A 17,242-nucleotide genomic window follows, 5' to 3' on the forward strand; every position below is an offset into this window, starting at 1 on the left:
AATAGCTCTCTTGGGATATTATTGGGTTCATCTTGATCCTTCTTTTGATAATTGTTTCTTAGAAATCTAATAAAATCAAAAATTATCATCTCCTGCTTTTGCTCACATTTAAAAAATGGCCTTTCTCCCCTATATATTAATGAAAGCATGCATGTCAGTTGGAACTAGTTGCCTCGTATTAAAATATGACACAATGCAAAGTGATTAACATACAAGTTTTACATACAAGATTACTCGATTTTTATTAGAATGGAAATGAACCATGTTAACTTATATGTGATGAATAGAACTCTTCCTAAAAGATCAGATATTATATCTCTCACAACATATTTGATTGCTGGCTCTTAAATTGTAATAGGCTTGTAGTATGAGTTTTTAAATGTAATAATGCACAGTACAGTAATAGTACTATTTAGTGATTATTTCATTTACATCTTATCTTTGAAATTTTCTTTTATTTTCTTAAACTACTTGATATAGTGGGTTCGTACTATTTTCTATTTTTATAAGTGTTTAGGAAGTTAGATGCTAAAAAAAAGAATCTAATTTAGACATGTTTAAAATAATTATTCCTTTTAACTTTCAAATTGTTTATTATTTACGACTCAATGAGATATTAAACCTCAACAAAGATGCAACGCCGCAACGGGCCAAAGTTTGTTTGTTAAAACAGCACCCCTCTAGGCCTCTATCAAGAATATGTATCATAATAAGAAGTCAATGGAAAAAGGTCAATCATGCATGACTTTCATTTTTATTATTTATTTTGAGATTCAAGTGAGGGACCAAATCGACTTTATATTTGGCCTAAGTTTACTTTTACAACATACTATTCCATAATAATTTTTTGGAATTTTTTTTCTTATCAGATTCCAGTATACCACCATCTTATCTCCTCCCGGCTATGATCTCTCCCTCTCTACCATAACCTTTTCCTATAGTTTACCAAACATTTGGAATAAAATGCCGATTTTTATAAAATATTTAGACAAATTTAACGCGCATATTGCTGACAAAATAACTTTTCACTAGGGCAAAGCGCGTGGAAATATACTTTATGCGAAGGATAGGAATATGTGGTAGTTTTCTAAGACAGAGCATGAAAACAATGTCCCCTAGAGGCCTAGATCAAGTATATGAATAACAAACCATATCAAAATGAACATTGTAGCTAGCCTAATCCAACCTCTCAACTCTTTTTTTTTTTTTTTTTTTTTTTCTTTTGTTACTTGCACTTCTTTCGACATAATCAATTGTCACTTCTTTTGATATAATTGATTCTCACTTGTTTTAACTTCTAAACAACTTGCCAAAAAAAAAGGATGGATTATTATACTCCATGGTTTTTCGAATACAAAAGATGCGTTTTGAATTGCCTAGATGCTCAGAATGGAATACTCCAAAGATTATAACTCATCAGGATGGGGGGAGATCAGAGTTGTTGACCCACGAGGAAAAAGCAACAACATATTAATGATAAATTAAAATCATATCTTCTTCAATTCATGCATTCTTATAGATCATTTGATACGTTCACATTTGGGAAATTAAACGTTTATTCTATACTTGTTAGCTCCCATGCTATGAAATTAAATCTTTATTTATTCGTATATATATATATGAAGATTGATGTCTTTAAACTTTGATCATTAACTAATAACTAACATGCATGTACAGTATAGAGTATTTATTTGTATGAACAATACGTATAGAATTTAGATTGGTGAACATTTTCAAAAAATATCTTTAAAAGTACAACACTTTTGGGGAAAAAATTATAATCTTACTAGATTAGGGCCCGTGTTATGCACGGTAATTTCACTACTTTTTATTAGAAAAGTAATAATATTTTGGAAAAATTAACAATAATAAGCTGAACTTTGTGTGGTCTTCCAATATTAAGTTCAACTTTAATTAATTAATTAACCTGCCCTCATCGGTGAAACCCCCACCCAGCCCTACCTTAGTCGATTAGACTCGTAAAATCTCCACCCTCGCCGATGTCCACCGCAAATCTAGGACCACCTATCACGACACCTCAATCTCTAAAAAAATTATTTACTAATTTTGTATTTAATTTTAATATTAAGGTTGTTAATTTTGTTATTAATTAAGTTAATTATATTTTTAATTGTAAGTTGATTATTTTTCCTAATATTTTTTTTTAATAAAATTCAACCACCTAACCCAACCATCTAAAGTTCGATTTATTGTTGTTAATTTTTCCTAATATTTTTTTTAATAAAATATCATAAAAAAATACAATTATAATATATTTATTTACATGACTCAACCTGACTAAGAAAAAAACCTAATAAATTATGGAAATTTTGATAAATTTATTGAATGAGGCTAATATTTTTACATATAGCACGACACACATGACATGAAACGGACACGAAAAAAGCAGGTTTGTGTCAAGGCCGGGTTTCTGACTTGTTAATTAAACGGGTCAACACGGCACAACATGTTCATTAAATGGGTTGGATAATTGGATTAGTGTTGTAGCTTCTCAACCCATTTAATTTCAAACCGGAACACAACATGATATACACGACACAATTGTCAGCTCTAATTTAAAAATTAAAATATATGGAGTACAAAGTAAAAGATAGGGAGAATATTGTAATATAAATATGAAAAATATATGAATCAAAATTATTACAATTATATGATAGGAGTAGTATATATTGACAGAAAAATGAAAAAAATAAAGTAAAAAGGGAAAGGGATTTTTGGAGGGAAAAAACAGCACTTTATATATATATATATATATATATACTAAATGGTGTCGTGTCATGCACGGTAACTTTCATTGTTATTATTAGTTTAATTATTACATAGTATTAATTAAAATAATAATATTTTTGTTGAGTGTGTACAAATGAAATATAAATACCAAATAGTTAGGGAAATATTATTGCACAATATTAAATATTCTCTAAGAATCTTTGGCAAAAAAAAATGACAGGAAATTTTTAGAAAGAAGATGATACATGCATGTCATTCCTGGTTTCACCTTTAATATAATATAATAATATAATATAATATATAGTAATAGTTATATATTTATGAGTTAAAGTCAATTTAATGCAATATAACGTAAATATTTTTTATTTCATTTTATTTCGTACTATAGATTAAATTCATTTGATTATAATATATTATAAAAAAAATCATTTTAAGCAAATAATGTTGATATTACTAATAAGAATCTTTAATTTCTGTTATAATATATAAATTAAATATATATATATATATAATTTTATTGCCTTAAATAAGCAGTTAATCAAAAAGATATAAAAAGAAAAATCAGGTTAGAATATATTTATTTCAAGAAAGTGGTTTTTGGAGGGAAAAAATGACACCAGGAAGTGACATGTGTTATTCCCGGTGTCTGTTTTAATATTATGTTATTGATTAGCAGTATAATCTATAATGCAAAAAAATTACTTTAAACATTTTTTTTTATAAAAATCTAAATCTTAGTAGTATAATTTTTTTTCAAAAACTCAAGACCACTATAATTATATACTTATAAATGAATAAATCACCCATTGTAACTTGTACAAAGTAATTGAATTTATTCGTCAATTTCTCATCGGTTTGCCAACCAAATACTACTACTCTATGTTTTTTGAGGGTTAAGCAAAAAGATTTTTAGCTTTATGGTGGTATTTTGTAATAAAAAGTTTTTCCAAAAATTTATATTTCATAGTTTTATTTTTCGCAGTGTTGCAAATGGCAAACTTGTACTCCGTCTTGTTTCTTTTTTAGTGTAGGAATTGAACATCTTTGTGTTATTTATGTCATAGTGTCAAGTTTGTGTCAAAGATGGTGGACAACCCTAAATTAATGTTGTTGAATAATTTTTAGGGACGGAGGGAGAATAATTTTTCACAAACTTAATTATAATATCATAAAGTTCATATATATAGAAATATTTCCAGAAAATTATATAATGTTCCCTAATTTTTAATGCTTAGGCCTATTACTTCATCTTTCCTTACCCATCCATTTTCAATTAATTTCTTAATCACAACTAACCACTTCTCATAATCTCCATACACTAATCAACATTTTTAAAAAAATACTCCTTCATTGTTTCAGTATTTAATCTATTTTTCTTTTGAAATAAAAATTGCACAAAATTAAGACGGTCTTTTTCCTTTGGTTAAAAATAATACGAAGTAATAGAATTAAAAAATTTTGCAAAATCAATTCCTAACTTATCAATAGAATTATACTCCATAATAAAATAAATAAATACTTCTAATTCGTACGAAAGAGTCAAAGTTTAATTAAGTTTACATATAGTGATCTAGAGAGCTAATATATTTTTTTATGTCAATCAAATAACGAGAAAATTTCGATAACCTTTTGATGACATGGAGGGGCACCTTACCATCTATGGCCCCCTCAATCAAATTTCTTCACATCCAAAGTCCTTATAAATTGACGGTGCGCCACGGTTAGGATTCAATTTAAGTCCCTTCCTCTTCTCTTCTGAGTTCTGACCCCTTCCTTCCTTGCATATCCTTTTAGTTGTCATCATAAACACTATTTCACGTGTATTGTCTCTTTCACTTACCCTATTTTTGGCTTCCATTTTCCTTTAATTTGCCTACTTCTCAAAGTTTAGTTCCACCACTTATTTTGTATTTTTGCAATTGTGGGTTAGTTTTGTTGGTTTTTGTTTTCTAGATTTTTTACAATTTCTTTTTCAAATACCTAACTTCTTCCTATTGTTAATAACCCACAAAAAATTCCCTAAACACAAAAAAAGAAAAAAGAAAAAAAATGGATAATAAGAAACCACAAATAAGTTCATCTTCATCTCTGTCTTCTCAGCTTTTTGGGCCTCAAGAATCTTCATCATCCAATGATGTTTTAGCCTCCATTTTCCCTCCTAAGGTATATTGCCTCATTTACCCCTGTTTTCCTCTGTTTAAGTAATTACTTGACTAGAATTACTATATCAATATTTGCATGAAATCATAAATAAATTACAAAAAAAATTAATTTGATTTATAAATCGCTAATGATTTTATTTTTCTTTTTTAAAAATTACTTTTTGAATAGTAATTTTTAAAAAATGAAAAATATTTATACAAAAAACCCACTTCCCCTGTCTTCCTCTGTTTTTTTTCTTCTTTAAACTTCTTTAATTCCTTAAATAAATTAGATTTTGATATTGACTTTTATTTAAATCCTTCATTAATGAGTTTTTTATGATAATTAATTTACAGGGGACAGGAAGAAATTCAGGCTATACAGAAAACAGAGGATCATGGCAGGAGCCTTCTGGAAATCAGCCATGGAATACTAAACAAGGTATTATAACTTTCCAAAATAATTTAATCCATAAATTTATCCAAAATATATAATCATAAGTTATATTTTTATATTTCTTTCTGACATTTTTTGCAATATCCAAAAAAAAAAAAAAAAAAAAAAACCCTAGGAATATCCTACAACTTGCCTATAGATTGCAACTAACAATAGAAAGGTTTGTCACCTTTGGAGTTACACTTCTAAAGTTGTAGCACTACTTCTCATAACAAGTTGCAATAAAATAGTCAAATTATTCCTTATATGACTCAAAACTAGATAAGATTTTTAAACATTTTGTTGTCTACTAAATTTATATTAGCTTGGTCATAACTTTTCAAATTTTAAATTTTAATAACTACTTTGTATATTATTGCTATTCAAAATTAATAGTTACACTATAAATTTGCTTTCTAAATTTATTTTATTATTTTATTTTATTTTTTTTACAACAACTTTCTAAAATATTCGGTGACAATGTAACGTATTATCTGATGTTGCAGTTGATTATGATTAGACTTTCCAACATGTTGCTTCATATGAATTACTCCTATGTTACTTATTTTAATTTGTTGTTTTATTTAGATAACACGTACAAACACGGCGATACAGCTTATGGTAGCTCGGCTAATAAAGAACGAAGCTCGATTTACCAGCAAGAGGGAGGAGAACCATGTCACCTTAGCTCCTCACTTTACTATGGTGGCCGTGACATGTATTCGAAACCATCTACTAATCAAAATCCGACTTCATACCCTACAGTAAGTCTCCACGCTAAAGAATATATCCTTGTAACAACATTAATATACAACTTTTAATCTTGGTTAATTATGAAAAACTGCGTTTATTTATAAATTTAATTGTTGATTACTATTAGTTCAAGAAAGATGGTGGAGTAGATGATCCAAGTGGTGCTTCAAGAGGAAATTGGTGGCAAGGATCGCTTTATTACTAGAATCTATCTGCAGGCCAACTAGGACGTACTGTGTGAATATTATGGCTTAAGGTACGTAACAAAAATGTGTATAAGATATGCTTTTTTAACTTTATGGTAAATTTATTGAGTATCAAATGAGGAAAAAAAAATAAAATGACATGACCTAATAAAATTGTAGTCATTTAAACTGTTTTCAATCTTGACCCTTTAAATTTTATGGATCAATCTAGTTCGTCTGTGTAATATTTTGACATTAAAAAAAAACAAAAAAAAAACAAAAAACTAATTGTATTTCTTACTTGAAAAAATGTTTTGTCGCCATTTATGATTTCTACATCTCCATCAAATATGCATATAGCCATGAGCCATATAAGCATGTTCTAAACATGGTGATCTGTTTATGTAATTAAGAATTAACAAAGGGTAATTGGATTTTCCCCCACCCAAATTAAACATTAATCATCATCAATTCATCATACTTTAAAATAAATCACCCAACTTCCATCATCCGGTCATCCCATGTGCAAGGATTTGTGATTTATAAATTTATTTTCATAGTATAGTAATCGCAAATGAATGAAATAATGGAGCAAAGCAAATTAAAGTACAGTAATTGAAGGATAGAATTTTTCTTTTTTTGTTTTTTTTGAGGACATTGAAGGATAGAAACTGAATGAACGTGTAATGTATTTTTTTTTATTATTATTATTTTGTAAATTACAAAGTCATCCCAATAAAAGGTTTGGATTAGTCAAAATTTAATGAATGGCTGAGATTTGATCTAGTATAATGGCTACAATTTTATTGTAGCTATTTGAAAACTATCCTTAAAAAAGAATTACGAGTAGATAATTATTTTGAGCATTTACAGGAGTTAGAGGGCGGAATTTTGGAAATTAGTTTAGGTCATGTTTTTTCATCACCTTATTTTTCTAAATTGATATTATTTTTAGTGAATTGAAATTAAATTTAGAACATTTCATTGTATTTTAGACTTTTGAGTTTGGATGTGGCTAATAAGCTCAATTCTTCTATCATTTTGCAGGAAATCTGCTTATTATCGAACACTCTAGCATGCTCGGTTGTGGTTTATTAGCATAATATAAATGAAGAATAAGCAAATTTGCAAATCCATGGATAGAAGTTCCTCCAAGGGGATCGAACTATGGCTTTAAACGAGAACTCCGAACGACAATTTTCTTCGTGTATACATATGTTTTCTTAATCAAGGATCCTGTCCATGGCATTTTATTAGGGAAGTGATGGTTGGGAATGATGCTCGTTTTATGTCATCTACTGAGCTTCCCAACTGTTGAGTTACTATGAACCTGTTTCCCTTAAGGAAAAGGGTACTTGTATATGTAAACTGTAGTAACCGGTAAGAGGCCTTATTATATATGAACTCGATATGTAGTAAGTACAAAGTATTATCTAACATGTTTTAGTTCGACCTATAATCTCTTTAAATTACCATATTTTAAAAACTAGTTAACCACACGTATGTCAGTATGTGACCCAAGTCAAATTCGATCCAAGAAAATGTATGCCAAATCTATCAAAAATGGGCTATTTACAAACAAATTGGTTAGGCCCAAAGCTCGCCATATAAAAAAAACAAAGCTACTAGAATAAACTTGATATTTTGATAACAAAGAAGTGCGAGGAAGTTCAAGTTTATCATCTGGCAAAACCGTAAATAAATCAATAATTTTATCTTGTCATTATGACATTTTGGTAAATAAATTAAAAACTATGGGACCCATATATGATAAAAAAAAGTTTTTGATTTATTTACAAGTTTGTCATTCTGTCAAGTCATCATGGTATTTTTGTAAATAAATAAAAAAACTGTGGGACCTATATATGAGAAAAAGTTGTTGATTTATTTACCTTTTTGCCATTTGATAAATATATTTTGTTTATCAAGGAGATAAACTTGTATTTTCTGAAAAAGTAGAGTGTAGTACAAAAGAAAACAAAGTTGTTAAGTAGCTGATGATAAGATTCAAGAAGTAGAAGCATGCAAGATGATACATATATAAAGAACAAGAGCCAAGGGGACTAACACAAGAAGAGGAACGCAGGCAGCCAAAGTGTAAAAATCGCGACAAGCCAAGACACCCAACTTGATTTGAACCAAATTGACCAAACCCAACATTAAGAAAACACAACCAAACACTGAACCACAAGCACAGGCCAATATCCCAATCCTTAACACCACACTATTGACATGAACCACCATCACATTAGTCGGCCTAGTTGCTTGACCTCCTACATCGCCACCACTTGTTTTGATGGCTTGTTTGAGGGCTGAGGCGATGAGACTTGAGAATAGAAAGGCCGAAAAGGAGTAGACATGGTAAGCAATGAGATCCTCCGCGACAAAGGAAGGTGCTAAGCATGAAGATGATGCATTGTTTTTGCTAACGAGGGTGTAAGATGGATTACTAGGATCCGCGTTAACAATGCCTAAGAAGAGGGCTAAGGTGAACAAGGAGTTTACATTTACAATACCGTCTAAGGCCATTATATGAATGGGTGTTGTGGTAGTACTTAAATTTCTTTATCTAATCATTAATAATTCAAAGCAAAATTAAATTCATCCAAAATACTATCTTCGTTCCATATTTTTTGCAACTTTAGGGTATTATTTATGAGATATAAATATTGCATAGTTGCAAATGGAGGTAGTACGAACTATGTGCTTGACGAGTGAATTTGAAGATAAATAGCTTGATTGCTAGTGTTTTTCAAATGAAAAGCTTTGATGATATCAATAACAATCAATTGAAATTCATGTTATTTTGTACAATGTACTGTATTATTTTTTTGTAATTGTTCATGACCCTTATGTACCTTATATATCGTGCATACAATTTCTTACACGCATCCGAATAAAATTTGTTACATACACCCTGATAGACTGAACAATGCCGAACAATGTCTTTTCAGCGTCTTTACCCCCAATAGAATTGGAAAACATAGTACTGATCAATGATATATATTCCATTAACTAGCTAGGTTAAATTAGTCTTACTGATCAATGATATATATCCAACTAACTAAAACAGCAGTCAATTAGAACCTTACTTTCTGATGATGGATATTGGCAATCGAATCATGTCCATGTTTCGAAGCGCACACTATATATTATTGAAGTTTAAAGTCAAGATTTTCAACTTCTTTTTAAGAAACATAAGCTAGTAATGCATCTTCACATTGATCGTGCCCACTATTGATTTGAATCATCAGTGCATATCCCATTTGTCTGCAAGAAATCAAAATTAGGTTTTTCTATTGTTTTTTTTTTTTTTTTTTTAATAACTAAAGTGATTGATCAACTTGTGTTTAGACCATTATGTTGCCATATAATATAAAACAGTATTTGATGGCAGTGTAATTAATTATTATATACAATTTTTTTTAATAGAATTGGCGTCACAAGTTTAATAACAAAGTGATTTGATGAAATATATAATATTTGTAATTAAGACTTTTATAAATTATGAGACATAATTACTACTAAGTATGAAGTTTATCTCACATTTTTTATATACAAGTATCTATATACCCTGAATGACATTTGGAATAATTTTTCATCGTTTTTACACATATAAGAATCAATTGATGAACTATTATTGAACAAATTGCAAGATTTGCAACTACTATACAAATCATAAAATCAAAATCCCTTTTTCTAAACGATTGTAACACAATACATTATATGAAGTCATTTCCACTACTATGGTATGTTTTTTTTTTCTTCTTTTGTGTGTTTAGAGAGTTAGAAGGACGGGTGATGAGAATTGATTCCAAGATCTCCTGGAGTCGGGAGGAGAGCTCTAATCTTTTGGGCTATACCCCAATCTCCACTACTATGGTATGTTATTACAGATTAAAAAAAATAAGGATGTGACAATTAACAAAAGAAAAACACTTCTTGTCCCCTTTAGAAAATCTTGAATATACATCCATGATGATGACTAATTCCATCAATTAAAAGAATCTTGACAATTGGTTATAAAAAGAGAGAATTATTGTACTAGGTAGGTTAGAATTATATAGTGTTCAACCATTTGTTAGGAGCAAGTTAAATTAAAAATGGGGGAAGAAGAAGAAGTGAAAATGAAAGTGAAGTTATTTGGTGTTTGGTCAAGCCCTTATAGCCGTAGGATAGAATTAGCCCTAAAATTAAAAAATATACCCTTTGAATATGTGGAAGAAGATCTTTCTAACAAGAGTTGTTTACTTGTTAAATACAACCCTGTCCACAAAATGATACCTGTTTTGGTCCACAATGAAAAGCCAATTGTTGAATCTCTAATTATTCTTGAGTATATTGATGAAATTTGGAAAGATCATCCTCTTTTACCACAAGATCCTGTTGGTGATAATAGCTGAGTTGGCACTATGCCATGTCAGCTCGAGTTTGTTATTTCAACCAAATTCTGTTATAACAGAATTTGGAAGCTTCTAGTTTATTTGCTGTAATTATAAATAGGCTTATTTGCTGTAAGATATTCATACAAAAAATATCTTCAATAAAATTTTCCTGATTAACCTTAGATTGTTCTTCATTTTCTCTCAAAGTTTTCCAGTTTTTGGTTAGTTTTTCCAGAAATTCTGTCATGGTATCAGAGCAGGATCTACGATCTTAGCTCATTTCTCTGATTCTTCCGCATTTCTTCCTGATTTCGTTCTTTTTCCTGAATTTCTTGATTGTTTTCTGGATTTTTCGCTGATTTGTTGAGCGATTTCTAAGCGTTTTTGCTTCGATTTCTCAAATTTTATTACGAATCTTCGATAGATTTGTTGTCTTAACAACAAGATTCTGGTTAGATTTCTCGTTACTGTTCGATTGATTACAGTTTTTTGGCTAGAGTCTGCTTATAGTTTTTGACCTAGATCTTCTTTGAGATTCATCAATGGCTGCTGCAAATTCTGGAAATCTTTTACTTAATCAAGATCCTTCGAGTGTGTATTACATTCATCCTTCAGATGCTAATACAGCTCAACTTGTCTCTTTCAAGTTCAATGGTGAGGGCTATACTAGTTGGAGGAGATCGATGATGCTGACTCTCTCAGCTAAGAATAAAATCGGCTTTGTTAATGGAAGCATTCCTAGGCCTGCTGCTGGTTCAGATGAATACAATGCTTGGGGAAGATGTAATGATCTGGTATGTGCTTTGCTCTTGTTTAATTTGGATGAAGTGATTGCAAAATCTGTTATGTTCTTGAGATCTGCTTATGAAATCTGGAATGATCTGGAGGAGAGGTTTGGATATGCCTCTATGGCACAAGTTTATTCTCTTGAACAACAATTGACTGATATGAATCAAGGTGATAAGTCTGTTACTGAGTTTTTCACTGAAATTAAGACAATCTGGGATGCTATTGAGGAAGCTCATCCACTTCCATACTGTACATGTAACAATTGCACTTGCAATCTTACTAAGAAAATTTTTCAAAGGCAGCAAGAGAAAATGGTTTTGCAGTTCATGATGAAGTTGAACGATCAATATGCTACTATTAGAGGAAATTTACTGATGATGCAGACTTTACCTAAAGTTACAGAAGCTTTTAGGCTATTTGCTCAAGAAGAAAGACACAAGGAGTTGTCTAATATGACTGGTCATTCTGAATCTCTGGCTCTAGCTGCTGACAAAAAGAGGTTTGGTGGCAATTTTCAGGCTCAGAATAGGTTTTCCAGACCTGATTCATACAAAGCTTCAGTTCCTAGTACATTTACTAGTTACTCAGGTGCAGGAAGCAAACGGCCAATCAGAGGAGGTGCAAACTATTTTTGTACTCATTGTCAAATTCCTGGTCATAGTGTTGACAGGTGCTTCAAACTCCATGGCTTTCCACCTGGTTTTAAAGGTTTCAAAGATAACAAGATTGCTGCTATGTCTCTTGGAGAGGGTTTTTCTGGAGTAAATCATGCTGAGTTAAATTCTGGAGGTGCTGTTCCTGCTTCTCAATACAATCAGTTCATGTCAATTTTGTCACAACAGCATGAAGCTCCTCAGAATGCAGAGTCTAGTTCTGCACAGCAGGGTAACCTAGCCATGATGGCAGGTAATCTTTGCTTACTCTCTCAAAATAATTTGAAGTGGTTATTAGATAGTGGTGCTTCTGATCACTTTTGCTATGATTTGAGTCAGTTTTCTACATTCAAAACAGTAGAAAATGATAATAGTTTCATCACGATTCCTGATGGAAGTAAAATTGCTATAAAACATGTTGGTTCTGTAGTGTTAAATGATTCAATTACATTACAGAATGTGTTACATGTCCCAGAATTCAAGTATAATCTGATCTCAGTTCATAAGCTCTGTAGAGACATGAATTGTGAGTTACATTTCACTTCTGATCAATGTTTTCTTTCATGTCAGAAAGGGAACTTGATTCCTCTTGGTAGTGTGAGATCTGGTTTATACAATGTGGGTGATAAGAAGGTGATAGAATCAAGTTTGTCTCAGAACATCAGCTCAGGATCTGCTTGTTTGTCAACTGTTGAAGATGCAAAACTTTGGCATCTTAGACTAGGACATATGCCTTTTAGTCAAATAAAAATGGTTAGACCTAATTGTGATGTTGCTGCTTGTATGCAGAACACAATTTGTCAAGTTTGTCCTGTTGCTAAACAAACTAGGTCTAGCTTTCCTATGAGTTCAATTCAAACTACTGCAGCTTTTCAGTTGCTTCACATTGATGTATGGGGTCCTCATGCTATAAAGACTCCTTCTGGTTGTAATCAATTTTTGACTATTGTGGATGATTTTTCACGTTTTACTTGGATACATTTGTTGAGAAATAAAAATGATTCAGTTCAGATCATGAAAGATTTTCTGAAAATGGTTTTGACACAGTTTGGAGTTATGGTGAAATGTGTCAGGTCTGATAATGCCAGAGAATTGTGTGAGGGTGAGATGAGAAAATTATACACAAGTCTTGGTATTGTGATCCAAACTAGTTGTAGTGATACACCCCAGCAAAATGGAGTTGTTGAAAGGAAACATAAACATCTTTTGGAGACTGCCAGAGCATTGTATATACAGTCTAGGATTCCAGAAAGATTTTGGGGAGATTGTGTGTTAAGTGCAGCTTACTTGATAAATAGGATGCCCCTTAAGGCAATCAATTTTGACACACCTTATTTTAGACTACATCTTAAAGTTCCTAATGTGTCACATTTGAGGATTTTTGGTTGTCTTTGCTATGTGTCAACTAGCAAAGTTGGGAGACATAAGTTGGATAGCAGGGCAAATCCATGTGTTTTTATTGGATACTCAAGTTCCCAAAAGGGTTATAAAGTGATGGATATTGGCACATATAAGGTACATGTTTCCAGAGATGTCACATTTTATGAGAATCATTTCCCTTTTCATCTTTACAGAAAACATAACTTGCCATCTTCCAATTATTCTGATGCAATTTACTTACCTTCTGCTACTTCTTCTCAGTCTCAGCAGTATGATGATTTTGATATTTTTTCACTTTCTTCTGTATTTCCTCCTCACACACCATCTCATACACCACCTTCTTCTCCTTCCCATTTTTCTTCTCAGCACTCTTCCACACCAAACTCTTCTTCTCTTTCTCCACCAACTTCACAACCTGATACTGTTTCTGTCACTCAAAATGACCCTGTTCATACAGAGATCCAAAATCACTCAGTTGATTCCTTGACTGAGAATGTTAGAACATCTGTTAGACCTCACAAAAGACCCTCATATTTAGATGCTTATCATTGTTACAATGCTGAATCTGAATCAATTTTTTCTTCTACACCTCATTGGTGTGGTCTGGTTTCTTATGATGCTTACCCATCCCTTTATAAGGCTTTTTTGTCACATTCTTGTGACATAAAAGAACCTCTCAATTTTGCAGAAGCTTCACTTAATCCTCAATGGGTTGAAGCTATGCAAAAAGAGATAAAAGCATTGGAACAGAACAATACTTGGATTTTGGTGGACTTACCAACAGAAAAAAAGGCAATTGGATGCAAGTGGGTTTTCAAGGTTAAGTTGAAAGCTGATGGTACACTTGAAAGGTGTAAGGCAAGGCTGGTTGCAAAGGGTTTTAATCAGAAGTATGGGATTGACTATGAAGAAACTTTTAGTCCAGTTGTTAAGATGAGTACAGTGAGGTGTTTGATTGCATTGGCTGCTAGTAAGCATTGGTCTTTATTTCAGTTAGACGTGAACAATGCTTTCTTACATGGAGATTTGAAGGAAGAGGTATATATGAGAGTTCCTGAAGGTGTGGAGAATCCAGGCAACAAAGTGTGTAGATTGGTCAAGTCAATCTATGGTTTGAAACAGGCATCAAGACAATGGCATGAAAAATTGGTTTCAGCTCTGGGAAATCAAGGTTTTGTCAAGTGTCAGCATGATTACAGTTTGTTTATCTGTAAAGAGATGGATCTGATATGTGTTGCAGCAGTATATGTAGATGATATTATACTTACAGGCAACAATATTCAGAAAATAGAAGATTTGAAAGATTATTTACACCAAGAGTTTAGCATCAAAGATTTGGGAAAATTGACTTATTTCTTGGGTATTGAAGTTGGGTATACAGCTGAAGGGGTGATTCTCAGTCAAAGGAAGTTCACAAGAGAGTTGTTACATGATTGTGGCTTTGATGTTAGCAGAAAAGCAGTGACTCCATTACCTCAGAATATTAAGTTGCCTGCAGATGAAGGTGATAAATATGGGAATGCAGAGCATTACAGATCTTTAGTTGGGAAGTTAAACTTCCTTACACACACTAGGCCTGATTTGTCTTATTCTGTTCAGACACTCAGTCAGTTTTTACAGACTCCAAGGATGCCACATGTTCAGGCTTTGCATCATACATTAAGGTATCTTGCTCATACAGTTGGTCAGGGCATACTACTTAAGGCATCAGATACTCTGACATTGCAAGCCTTTTCTGATTCAGACTGGGCTTCGTGTCCAGATTCTAGGAGATCTATTACAGGTTATATTATGTTGTTAGGAGGGTCTCCCATTTCTTGGAAATCCAAGAAACAAGGCACAACATCAAAATCTTCATCTGAATCAGAGTATAGAGCAATGGCTTCAGCATCTTCTGAAGTTACATGGTTGGTGAATTTACTGGAAGATTTGGGAGTTAAAAATTTGAAGCCTGTAACTCTTCACTGTGATAATCAGTCTGCTCTTCACATTGCTAGGAATCCTGTATTTCATGAAAGGACCAAGCACATTGAGATAGACTGCCATTTCACTAGAGATAAAGTCATGGAAGGGCTCATTCAGTTAGCTTATCTTCCCACACAGCATCAGCTAGCAGATGTGTTTACTAAGCCTATTTCTTCAGCTCAGTTTCAACTTTTGTTGTCCAAGATGGGACTGTATCCAGATCCCACCTTGAGGGGGGCTGTTGGTGATAATAGCTGAGTTGGCACTATGCCATGTCAGCTCGAGTTTGTTATTTCAACCAAATTCTGTTATAACAGAATTTGGAAGCTTCTAGTTTATTTGCTGTAATTATAAATAGGCTTATTTGCTGTAAGATATTCATACAAAAAATATCTTCAATAAAATTTTCCTGATTAACCTTAGATTGTTCTTCATTTTCTCTCAAAGTTTTCCAGTTTTTGGTTAGTTTTTCCAGAAATTCTGTCAGATCCCTATGAAAGAGCCCAAGCTAGATTTTGGGCTAAATTCATTGATAATGAGGTAATTCGTTCATATACTCTTTCTATTTTTCATCAAGTATATACCTTTTTTTTTTCTTTCCGAAAGGTGAGTTATATACTCCCTCTGTCCACAATTATGTGTAATAAAGAAATGTTTTATATCTCACAAATAATACCCTTTTGTTGCACATAATTGTGGACAGAGGAAGTATTTATAATATAGGTACCCTTAAATTGAATTTGATATAATTTATACTAGCTAGAACAGATTTACAAAAGGAGGTCATTATATAGGAAGCCTTGATTTTTCTAGTGATGAGAATGTATGTTTTTCTCTAATATATTTTCTTCTTGAACAAAAAGACACCGATTTTGTTTTTTAACATCATGTTCAATGTATGTGTTGTCAATTTATCATCGTTTTCAACTCCTGTAGTTATATATCATTATTATTTTAAATTTTTGTCTTGTATGTGTATGTTGTAAGAAGGATCGATGACAAAACTTCCACTAGAACAAAAGCTTTTAGGTTTTGTGAACTACAAGAATAATTTTAATTTTCTATTTTAAAAAGTAGTTATTTTCTAAAGATCTAGCTGGTAAGTAAATGAAAAGTTGATAACAAAATTAAAGTTTGCTGCTCAATAAAATACGAAGTAAAAACGTTAGTGAAAATAAATCAAATGAAATTTCTATATAAGCTAAATTTTGTTTGCATGTTTGTAGCTATTGCCAAGTGTATGGAGGACTTTCCTTAGCAAAGAAGAAGAAAAAGAGAAGACAAAGAAGGAAGCTAGTGTGCTACTAAGAACCCTTGAAAGTCAACTTAAGGGGAAATGTTTTTTTGGAGGAGATAGACTTGGACATTTGGATATAGTTGCAAATGTTGTGGCATTTTGGATTCAAAGGGTGCAAGAAGTTGCTGCCATTGAACTTATTAGTCAAGAAAATTTCCCCATTTTATGTAGTTGGATTGAAAGATTTTATGATGTTTCTATTGCCAAGGAATGTTTACCTCCAAAACATAAGCATCTCGTATACATTAAAGCTCGTTATGAAGTAGCACATGGAACAAACAAGGACAACAATTGATCAAACTAACAAACAAGGACAACAATTGATCAAACTAAGTGATCTATGAGTGTTACTTCAGGTCTGTGATCCCTCTTATGCATCTACCTTAGCTTTCGTGTATTTCCCGCCTCTTTATATGATCAAGACTTACACATGAGAAAGAATAAAATGAATCATACGTATCTAAGAAGTGTTTTGATCCTTGTGATTTTATTTCCCGCCTCTTTATA

The 17,242-nt window shown here is 31.7% G+C and overlaps 3 protein-coding genes across 3 annotated transcripts; 2 read left to right on the forward strand and 1 right to left on the reverse strand.

Moving 5' to 3' along the window:
- The first annotated feature begins 4,494 nt into the window (after positions 1–4,494).
- LOC145570052 (uncharacterized) lies at positions 4,495–7,725 on the forward strand. Its single transcript, XM_081629036.1, has 5 exons — positions 4,495–4,914; positions 5,250–5,334; positions 5,917–6,092; positions 6,209–6,337; positions 7,314–7,725. The coding sequence occupies exons 1-4, from the start codon at positions 4,801–4,803 to the stop codon at positions 6,284–6,286; spliced, it is 453 nt and encodes a 150-aa protein (XP_081485162.1). The 5' UTR covers positions 4,495–4,800; the 3' UTR covers positions 6,287–6,337; positions 7,314–7,725.
- Positions 7,726–8,273: 548 nt separating this feature from the next.
- Positions 8,274–9,278, reverse strand: LOC145572795 (uncharacterized). The gene is made up of 2 exons (XM_081631758.1): positions 9,181–9,278; positions 8,274–8,820 (listed from the first exon to the last, which is right to left on the reverse strand). Exons 1-2 carry the CDS (start codon positions 9,276–9,278, stop codon positions 8,274–8,276), a joined length of 645 nt encoding a protein of 214 aa, XP_081487884.1.
- Positions 9,279–10,333: 1,055 nt separating this feature from the next.
- LOC145571634 (glutathione S-transferase U7-like) lies at positions 10,334–17,033 on the forward strand. Its single transcript, XM_081630654.1, has 3 exons — positions 10,334–10,644; positions 15,924–15,978; positions 16,665–17,033. The coding sequence occupies exons 1-3, from the start codon at positions 10,370–10,372 to the stop codon at positions 17,028–17,030; spliced, it is 696 nt and encodes a 231-aa protein (XP_081486780.1). The 5' UTR covers positions 10,334–10,369; the 3' UTR covers positions 17,031–17,033.
- Positions 17,034–17,242: the final 209 nt, after the last annotated feature.

The sequence above is a fragment of the Chenopodium album genome, chromosome 12 (genome assembly GCF_948465745.1).
Source record: "Chenopodium album chromosome 12, dcCheAlbu1.1, whole genome shotgun sequence".
NCBI lineage: Eukaryota > Viridiplantae > Streptophyta > Magnoliopsida > Caryophyllales > Amaranthaceae > Chenopodium > Chenopodium album.

Bases quoted from the DNA above. Each gene is read 5' to 3' on its own strand.
- LOC145570052 (XM_081629036.1), top strand. From the start codon at position 4,801: ATGGATAATAAGAAACCACAAATAAGTTCATCTTCATCTCTGTCTTCT. The intron at 4,915-5,249 runs GTATATTGCCTC...ATTAATTTACAG, and splicing joins CCTCCATTTTCCCTCCTAAG to GGGACAGGAAGAAATTCAGG. The intron at 5,335-5,916 runs GTATTATAACTT...TGTTTTATTTAG, and splicing joins GCCATGGAATACTAAACAAG to ATAACACGTACAAACACGGC.
- LOC145572795 (XM_081631758.1), bottom strand. From the start codon at position 9,278: ATGGAATATATATCATTGATCAGTACTATGTTTTCCAATTCTATTGGG. The intron at 8,821-9,180 runs GTATGTAACAAA...AAGAAATTTAAG, and splicing joins ATTGTTCAGTCTATCAGGGT to TACTACCACAACACCCATTC.
- LOC145571634 (XM_081630654.1), top strand. From the start codon at position 10,370: ATGGGGGAAGAAGAAGAAGTGAAAATGAAAGTGAAGTTATTTGGTGTT. The intron at 10,645-15,923 runs AGATCCTGTTGG...AGAAATTCTGTC, and splicing joins GATCATCCTCTTTTACCACA to AGATCCCTATGAAAGAGCCC. The intron at 15,979-16,664 runs GTAATTCGTTCA...GCATGTTTGTAG, and splicing joins CTAAATTCATTGATAATGAG to CTATTGCCAAGTGTATGGAG.